Genomic DNA, 9906 nt, shown 5'->3' with positions numbered 1-9906 from the left:
GTATTTCTATTCAAGACTCAATAGAAATAAATACAAGTTCTCGTGTCCCAATAATTAAATGCGAAGAATTAATAATTCAAACTATTCCACATATGGAAATAATACCGTGCATATTGATTACTTTTCTTGGTGAGACTCAAACTTTATTTGTAATTTATCTATTTTTTTCATGATGTGTGTTCGTCTTAATACTCCACATCTTACCGTTACTTTAACAACTAATAATGCCATGATTCTTTCATACTAAACCTCTTACTATATTGGTGCATTAAACATTATAGTTAAGTTTAGTTTTCTCTTGCAAGCTGGATTTCATCCATCGACTCTCACTTTGAACAAGTTTTGCATCACGTAGTACTTAATCCACTTGAATCATGTATCATTACGTTACAATCACACTTATAACATCACCATGTTGACATCACTAATAATAATGAATCAGTTCAAGAGGTATTAAGCTAAGAATCGTATATGCATTTTCCTCAAATTATCTTTCACCATCAAATCTAACACCCTAGACGTGGCTAAGCTATTACACATCTTAGTCTCCCAGTCAATTCTTTTCTTTCCTGATCAAACTTATAATGGAGGGTTTCATCCACAAACTCGAATGTTGAATAATTCGCTCTTAGGAAAGTATCATATCCTTAGGACACTTTAGCATTCATACTTATTTTTAATGTTAAAACATTTAACTAACTCTCGAACTTATTAAAAAAAATATTTCGGCTAAGGTTTGTTTAAAAAAATATAGTCAAATTCAAAATTTACAACCTTTTCAATCTCAACTACAACTAATGCACATAATATTCCACGTACTCAAGGTCATTCTCGGTTGCATATATTATTCAAATCTTCCAATTCAATTGCATGTGTTGTCAAGCAGATGAGGCTATGCGTGTCTTAGCCATCTACGGAAGGGACATCCCAAAGTTCAACTTGATTTAGCTCAACGTATGAATAAGGACTGAAAGAAGGGAAAATATCCTAGATGTTTATTAGCATCAAGGTCATAAGTATGGACGTCTACATACCCATAAATAAGACTTTATCAAATATTGTTCCATGACTCGGGACTTAAATCATATGCTCTGATACCAACTTTGTCACGTTCTAAAATTTCCCCTAAACGTGACTGGCACCTAGCTAATACGATCCGCCAGGTGAATAGTATTTTTGTGATGATCCAAAAGGTTATCTTATGTTTTAGAACTCGATTCTGCGCTCTTAAGCCCTAAAAATCTTATTTTTATCCTCCTCGATTTGCGTGCACAGTCTGGGAGTATTTTCGAAAAACTTTTATATTGAAAATTGATGAAAATAAGAATTTTTAACTTAAAAGTTGATTTTAGTTGACTTCGATCAATATTTTTGGTAAATGGGCCTGGATCCGTATTTTGACGGTCCCGGTGGGTCCGTATCGAATTATGGGACCTGTGCGTATGCCCGGAATCGAATTCGAAGGTCCGTAACTCGAGTTATACATTTTTGATAAAAATTAAAAGTTTAAAATTTATTTGTTTTTAAAAATTAGTTGATGTTTGGTCTTGTTGATACCGGGTTCGTATTTTGGTTTCGGAGCCTAGTATAGGTCCAATATAATATTTATGACTTATCTGTGAAATTTGGTGAGAAACGGAGTTGATTTGACGTGATTCGGACGTTCGGTTGTGAAAATAGAAATTTTAAAGTGTTCTTGAGAATTTCATTTGATTTGGTGCTAAATTCGTAGTTCTAGGTGTTATTTTGGTGATTTGATCGCGTGAGCAAATTCGTATGATGTTTTTAGACTTGTGTGCATGTTTGGTTTGGAGCCCCGAGGGCTCAGGTGAGTTTCGGACAGGCCACAGCATGTTTTGGACTTTGGAAAATCTGGTTTTCTGCAGATTCTAATGACTTCTGGTTTCCTTCTTCGCGTTCGCGAAGGCACTTGTAAGGCCCCGTACAATTTTAACCAAAAACTCGGAGTTTTGTGGTGCCTAGATAGATTTTTGCGTTATTATAGTAGAAATAAAAAAGAAGTACCCTCATTTATTTGAATAGCCATGTAATAGCTCTATAAAGTTGTCCCCCCTAAATTTTGTATCACTTGTTCGGCTAATATAAAGACGCTCATTTCTAATGATATGTCCCCTATGAGGCTTCCGTTGGTGTTATTTTGTATTCTGTTGTGTCATTCAATTCTATATATGTTGCTAAGGTGTGTTTCGGGGGCTCTCTGGCAGGTGGATAGGCCAAATTACAAAGAAAACTCTAGCTAAATTTTCAGGAAGTTAGGAAGTTAGTCAAATTTGGGGCTGATGGTATGTGGTATAACTGAAGCTGTGTTAAGTGAACCTTGATCCTCATTCGAGGACGAATAATCTTAAGTGGGGGAGGATGTAAGGCCCCGTACAAATTTTAACCAAAAACTCGGGATTTCGTGGTGCCTAGATAGGTTCGGACTTTTTGGATTGAACGGTACTCTACGGGCTGAGAGGAAAATGTTTCGCAGAAGAACGCATTTCTGCGGCCCATTATACGGCCGCATAATCACTCTGTGGACCACATAATAGCCACAGAGTGAAGCAGAAAGTTTGGTAAATTTGAGGTCAGCTTTGCGGTAAATTATGCGACCGCATATCGGTCGCATAATCCCTCTTAGGTTTTTGCGGAGGGAGTTCTGCGGTGCATTATGTGACCACAGAATAAGTACGCAGACCGCATACTGGCCGCATACCTGGGCCGAAAGTTCAGGTCCCTGAGGGCCATTTCTGCGGTCACATTGCGGACCGCATAACCATTATGCGGTCGCATATGCGACCGCATACCTGTGTCGAGGCACCCATTTTCTTAATTTAAAACCCGACCCTCATTCCGTTAAAACACCCCTTTAGTCTATTTTGAAGCTCATTTATGATATTTCTAGAGTGTGAGAGAGAGGGTTCTAGAGGGAGGGCCTAATTTTCATCAATTAATCTTCAACTATCACTCAAAGCTTTAGAAATATTCAAGTAGAGCACCAAATTCTTCATCCTAACAGGTAAGACCTCATCATCCCAACTCTTAATTTCAAACATAGCTTTAATAGGGTACTAGGGTGATACTTCATGGGAATGAGGGTGGTTTATCTTGCATGCATGTGTGATAAAGAGTGTGGGAGAAAAGGTAAGCTAGAACCATCAACGTTTTCCTATTTCTGGGTTCAATTTGTATATTGCTAAACTAGATTGAGGTTGCTAAAGGTTCCGGATAATTGTCGAGTCTAAAGGAGCGCAATTGAGGTATGTATGGCTAACTCTCTTCTTCTTAGAATCGAACTCCTGGTGTCCGAATAATTGGTGTAAGTTCCGACTTGATCATTTTAGAATTGTTTACCTTAGTGTGTTGGATTGAAAGATTCATGCTCCCTAATTGTTCTAGATGTTCGCCGTGTCATCATGCTATTTGAGAACGTAATTATGATTTCCAAGCTCCTTCCCTTATGTGTGCAATGCCTTGTGTGATGGTACTCATCGACATGACTAATGATGTTGCTTGAATGAATAAAAAGGGGATGACTTGAATTGTAAAATGTTCCCAAGTGCCAAGAACTACTTAATAAATGAGATTGTTTGTGCCATGTAACGAAAGATGGGAAAGAAATGTGAATTGGGTGAACAATTGAAAGAGGTTATGTCTCAAGTGAGATGGCTTAGACGATCGGGTCGAGATCGGACGTCATGCTGTACACATGGTGGCATTTGTGTTGGAATTATTGATTTACATTGTGGATATGGATATGCCTCACTTAAGACGGCTTAGCTGGTCGGGCCGAGACCGGACTCCGTCTAAAAACACGGTGGCATTGTGAGTTGTGGCATTTGGCACTAAAGATTATTAACCTAAAAAGATGGAAAGATTGAATTGGAAACTATGTGATCCTTACTTGGTGTTTCTTTGTATTTCTGTGAAGCACTTATTGATTATTATGAGTGCCTTCTCTTTGTTTCACTGTTCATTCTTCTAAGATTGGTGTTTGCCTTACATACTTGTACTATTCGACAGTACTAACGTCCCTTTAGCCGGGGGTGCTACATTTTTGAATGGATGTAGGTGGTTCCATCGCAGATAGTGGTGCTCTCCCTCACACTCATCACAGCAGTCTTGGTGATCCCCATTTCTTCCTGGGGACATGTAGTTCTTCTTTTGTATAAGTTTTCACATCTTGAAGTATAGCCGGGGCCTTGTTGTCGGCATTGTCATGTTGGTCTTTTGTATCATTAGAGGCTCCGTAGACGTTTATATGGATCGTGTATGGGTATCAAAGTGGTCACTGGACTTAGTTATATTTTGAAAACTTAACTATGGCATAATGTATATGATAAAAAATGGACTAGCAACGTTTATGCATGTATATCAGATCTCTCCCCTATTTAGCAGATGGTAACGCGTCCTCTTTTCGGATCATAAATGAGTCGGGTAGGGAAAGTCTAATAGGCTTGCTCGACCGGGTTCACTCGGTTGAGCACCGGTCGCGCTCCCCGAGGTTGGGGCGTGACAAATATTAGAGTCTAAGATTTTAAAGTGTCCTACGATGTCTCGGAGCTGTGTTTAGTAGAGACCTTCTTATCGATGTGTTGTCGACCACGTCTATAATTAGGGGGCTACTTGGACATTTAAGAATGATACCCTTCATTGTTGTTCTATATCGTGCGATAGAGCGGAAGGTGAGGTTGTTTTTCCCTAACTCGTGCATTGTTCTAACTTTCAGTAAATGGCACCTAAGAAGAGAGCGAGAATTGGCCAAGAAGCCAATACCACCCCAGGAGTGGTTGTTGATCCCCTACTTGATAATGCGGGTGAGGATAATCCCCCTACTATCACACTGCCTAATTTGTCTACTCCAGAACAGACTACCCCAGTTCCTACACCCGCGGAGGGTGCCACGATCCCTCCCGCCGATATACCTGTTCCACCTCCATCCCCAGCTCCAGGTCCCTATATTTCTGATGGGGATCTTAGAGGAGCTATTTAGATGCTGACTCAGTTAGTAGCTTCCCAGGCTCAGAGGTCAAATGTTGCACCCACCTCATTTAGCTTGCAAGGAGATTCTTCCGGTTCTAGGGTAAACAGGTTCCTTCAGTTAGACCCTCCAGTGTTCACATGTACTGATCCCGGGGTAGACCTTCAGGATTTCATTGATGAGATGCATAAGACTCTCCGAGTTATGCGTGCTACGGAGACAGAAGGAGTAGAGTTGGCCTCTTATCGTCTAAAAGGGGTGGCATATTCCTGGTTTGAGATGTGGGAGGATTCCCGTGAGGAGGGGAGCCCTCCGGCTGGATGGAGTGAGTTCGTGGATGCCTTCATAGACCATTTTCTGCTTGCCGAGACTAAGGCAGCCCGTGCTTTGGAGTTTGAGATGCTTAAATAGGGTAGTAAGAATGTGTGGGAGTATCACATGGAGTTCATGCGCCTGTCAAAGTATGATGTTCATATGATGCCGACTATGGAGGCTAGGGTGCGTCGATTTGTGCAGGGCCTTAGCCCTTTGGTTATTAATGAGGTTGCCACAACTGCTCTAAATTCTGACATGAACTATGGAAAGATGGTGGCATTTGCCCAAGCTACGGAGGCTCGAAAATTAAAGCTCATGATGGAACGGGAAAGTAGTAGTAGGGCCCGATCAGCATGCAACCTTGGGGATTCATTCGGAGGTGGGAGATCAGCTTTTCAGGGAGGATCATCTGGGCCATCCCAGTCTTATGTTCAGTCTTCGGCTAGTGCCCCACCATCAGGGCACGGTCAGCAGCAGGGGAGTCGCTTTAGGTCCGATCAGGGTAGCAGGGGGTCCCACCATCAGGGCCGATCAGTAGAGAGATTCCAATAGCAGCAAAGGACCCCATGCCCTAAGTGTGGGAGGATACATTCGGGAGTCTGCTACCTGGACATGCCAGTATGTTACGGATGCGGAATGAGAGGCCATATTCAGAGGGAGTGTCGTGCATCCCGTCAGGGTACAGGCAGGGGCACAGCTCAGTCATCCAGTCCTACAGCTGCTACATCTTCAGCACCCCCTCTGGCTCGAGGCTCTCCAGCATCCACAGGGCGTGGTACAGCTAGGGGTGGTGCACACAGTTCGGGAGGACCCAGTCGAGTCTATGCTATGAATGGTCAACAGAGTGCAGAGGCTTCCCTAGATGTCATCATAGGTGTATTGACTGTTCAATCCCATGATGTGTATGCCCTTATTGATCCCGGATCTTCTTTGTCATGTGTTACTCCTTATGCTTCTACGAGCTTCGGGATAGAACCGGAACAGCTTCATCAGCCGTTCTCTGTATCTACTCCGGATGGCGAGTCTATTATGGCCATACGGGTTTATAGGGATTGTGTTGTCACGGTGCGTGGTTGGGATACCATGGCCGATCTTATTGAACTAGGGATAATTGATTTTGATATAATAATAAGAATGGATTGGCTTTATTCATGTTTTGCCAAACTCAATTTCCAAGCCAGAATCATGAGGCTTGAGTTTCCTAACGAGCTAGCTGTTGAGTGGGAGGGGAATAATGTTATGACAAAAGGTAGGTTTATTTCTTACCTTAAGGCCACAAAGATGATCAGGAAGGGGCGTATTTATCATTTGGTCCGAGTTACGGCACCACAACTGAGGTGCCTACCCTTGAATCTGTACCAATTGTGAATGAATTCCCCGATGTATTTCTGGATGAACTCCCTAGAATTCCTCCAGACAGGGAGATTGATTTTGGGATTGATGTGATGTCGGGCACGTAGCCTATATCCATTCCACCTTATAGAATGGCGCCGTCAGAATTAAAAGAGATAAAGGAACAACTAAGGGATTTACTAGAGAAAGGTTTCATTCCGACCAAGTGTGTCGCCTTGGGGCGCACCGGTTCTCTTTGTTAGAAAGAAAGATGGATCGCTGCGGATGTGTATTGATTACCGGCAACTCAACAAGGTCACAATAAAAAACAAATACCCATTGCCTAGAATAGATAATTTGTTTGATCAATTACAAGGTGCTAAGTTCTTCTCCATAATTGATTTGCGGTCCGGGTACCATTAATTGAAGGTAAGGGAGCAGGATATTCCGAAAATAACTTTCAAAACCCAGTATGGGCACTTTGAATTTTTGGTAATGTCTTTCGGCTAATAAATGCCCCGGCAGCTTTCATGGATCTTATGAATCGAGTCTTCAAGCCATTTCTTGACTCCTTTGTGATAGTATTCATTGACGACATTCTTATATATTCATGAAGTCGAGATGATCACGCCGACCACCTCAGGACAGTTCTACAGATTCTTCATCAACACCAATTGTATGCAAAGTTCTCAAAATGTGAATTTTGACTTGAATCTGTTATATTCCTGGATCATGTCGTCTCCGGAGAAGGAATTAAGGTTGATCCTCAAAAGATTGCAGCGGTGAAGGATTGGCCTAGAACTACTACTCCAATAGAGATTCACAGTTTCTTGGGTTTGGCCGGGTATTATAGGAGGTTCGTGGAGGGGTTCTCCACTCTTGCCTCTCCATTGACTAAATTGACGCAGAAGGCGGTTAAGTTCCAGTGGTCCGATGCTTGTGAAAGGAGCTTCCAAGAATTGAAATCAAGATTGACTTTGGCGCCGGTATTGACCCTGCCAGAGGGTACCGAGGGATTTGTGGTGTATTGCGATGCTTCAAGGATCGGTCTTGGGTGTGTATTAATGCAACATGGTAAGGTTATAGCATATGCTTCAAGGCAACTTAAGAATCATGAAAAGAACTATCCAACTCATGACTTAGAGCTTGCGGCGATGGTTTTTGCATTAAACATTTGGCGTCATTATTTGTATGGAGTCTATGTAGATGTATTCACGAACCAAAAGAGTCTTCAATATATTTTTAAGCAGAAGGAATTGAACTTAAGGCAGAGAAGGTGGCTTGAGTTGCTCAAAGATTATGACATCGACATTTTGTATCATCTGGGGAAAGCTAATGTGGTGGCGGATGCTCTTAGTCGGAAATCTATGGGTAGTTTGGCTCACTTGGAGGCATGTCAAAGGCCCTTGGCCCGGGAGGTTCACCAGTTGGCCAGTTTGGTAGTTCGTCTTGCGGACTCTAATGAAGGGGGAGTGATTATGCGGAATAAGGCGGAATCATCACTTGTGGCGGAGGTCAAGGAGAAGCAATACAATGATCCAGTGTTGGTGCAGCTGAACGAAGAGATTCATAAACATAAGACTACACCTTTTTTATCTTGGCATGGATGACGGTACATTACGTTACCAAGGACGACTATGTGTTCCAAACGTAGATGGTCTTCGGGAAAGGATCATGGCAGAGGCTCATACTTCTAGATACTCCGTGCACCTGGGTTCTACGAAAATGTATCATGACCACAAGGAAGTTTACTGGTGGAATAACAAGAAGAGGGGTGTGGCAGACTTTGTGGAAAAATGTTCAAACTATCAACAGGTAAAAGCCGAGCATCAAAGGCCCGGTGGGTTAGCACAGAATATAGAAATTCCAATGTGGAAATGGGAAATGATCAATATGGATTTTCTGGTAGGGTTACTGCGCACGCCGCGTAAGTTTGACTCAATTTGGGTGATCGTGAATCGACTCACGAAATCAGCTCACTTCCTGTCGGTTACATCAACTGACACTGTGGAACAGTATGCTCAATTGTATATCAAGGAAATAGTCAGGCTTCATGGCACTCCAGTTTCCATCATTTCCGATCGAGAGGCCCAGCTCACAGCTAATTTCTAGAAGAAATTTCAGCAAGGTTTGGGTACGCAGGTAAATCTTAGCACGACTTTTCATCCTCAGACTGACGGGCAAGCAGAGCGGACGATTCAGACGCTTGAGGACATATTGCGTGCTTGTGTGCTTGACTTGAAGGGTAGCTGGGATGATCATTTGCCGCTCATAGAATTTGCTTATAACAACAGCTTCCATGCCAGTATTCAGATGGCGCCATTTGAGGCCTTGTATGCTAGAAGATGTAGATCGTCGATTGGGTGGTTCGAGGTTGGAGAAGCTGAACTAATAGGACCAGACCTTGTGCATCAGGCTATGGAAAAGGTTAAGATCATAACAAAGCAGTTGAAAACTGCTCAGAGTCGTCAAAATTCCTATTCAGATTTTCGTCGCAGAGACTTAGAGTTCAAGGAAGATGATTGGGTGTTCTTGAAGGTATCTCCCATGAAGGGGATCATACGGTTTGGAAAGAAAGGGAAATTAAGTCCGAGGTATGTCGGGCAGTATAGAATCACTCAAAGGATAGGTCAGGTGGCGTACAAGCTTGATCTACCACCTGAGATGTCATTAGTGCACCCGGTATTCCATGTGTCCATGTTGAAGAAGGTAGTTGGAAATCCGTCTGCTATGGTGCCGGTTGAGACCATCGAGGTTAGTGAAGAATTGTCGTATGAAGAGATTCTGGTTGATATCCTTGATAGACAGGTCCGAAAGTTGAGGAACAATGAAATTGCATCCGTAAAGGTATTATGGCAAAACCAGCAAGTCGAAGAAGCTACTTTGGAAGCCGAGGATGAAATGAAAAAGAAGTACTCTAATTTATTTGAATAGCCATGTAATAGCTCTATAAAGTTGTCCCCCTAAATTTTGTATCACTTGTTCGGCTAATATAAAGACGGTCCTTTCTAGTTATATGTCCCCTATGAGGCTTGCGTTGGTGTTATTTTGCATTCCGTTGTGTCATTTAATTTTATATATGTTGCTAATGTGTGTTTCGGGGGCTCTCTGGCAGGTGAATATGCCAAATTACAAAGGAAACTCTGGCGAAATTATCAGGAAGTTAGGAAGTTAAGAAGTTAGGTAACTTTGGGGCAGATGGTATGTGGTATAACTGAAGTTGTGTTAAGTGAAACTTGATCCTCATTCGAGGACGAATGATCTTAAGTGGGGGA

The 9906-nt window shown here is 42.3% G+C and overlaps 1 protein-coding gene across 1 annotated transcript; it reads left to right on the top strand.

Moving 5' to 3' along the window:
• The first annotated feature begins 9049 nt into the window (after positions 1–9049).
• On the top strand, positions 9050–9565 carry LOC138903891 (uncharacterized). Its single transcript, XM_070192485.1, has one exon. It carries the CDS (start codon positions 9050–9052, stop codon positions 9563–9565), a length of 516 nt encoding a protein of 171 aa, XP_070048586.1.
• Positions 9566–9906: the final 341 nt, after the last annotated feature.

The sequence above is a fragment of the Nicotiana tomentosiformis genome, chromosome 1 (genome assembly GCF_000390325.3).
Source record: "Nicotiana tomentosiformis chromosome 1, ASM39032v3, whole genome shotgun sequence".
Classification (NCBI taxonomy): Eukaryota; Viridiplantae; Streptophyta; class Magnoliopsida; order Solanales; family Solanaceae; genus Nicotiana; species Nicotiana tomentosiformis.
Note: the sequence above shows the minus strand (reverse complement) of the source record. Positions and strands in the feature narration are given on the sequence as shown.

Excerpts from the sequence above, each read along its gene's own strand:
- LOC138903891 (XM_070192485.1), top strand. The coding sequence starts at position 9,050 with ATGGAAAAGGTTAAGATCATAACAAAGCAGTTGAAAACTGCTCAGAGT.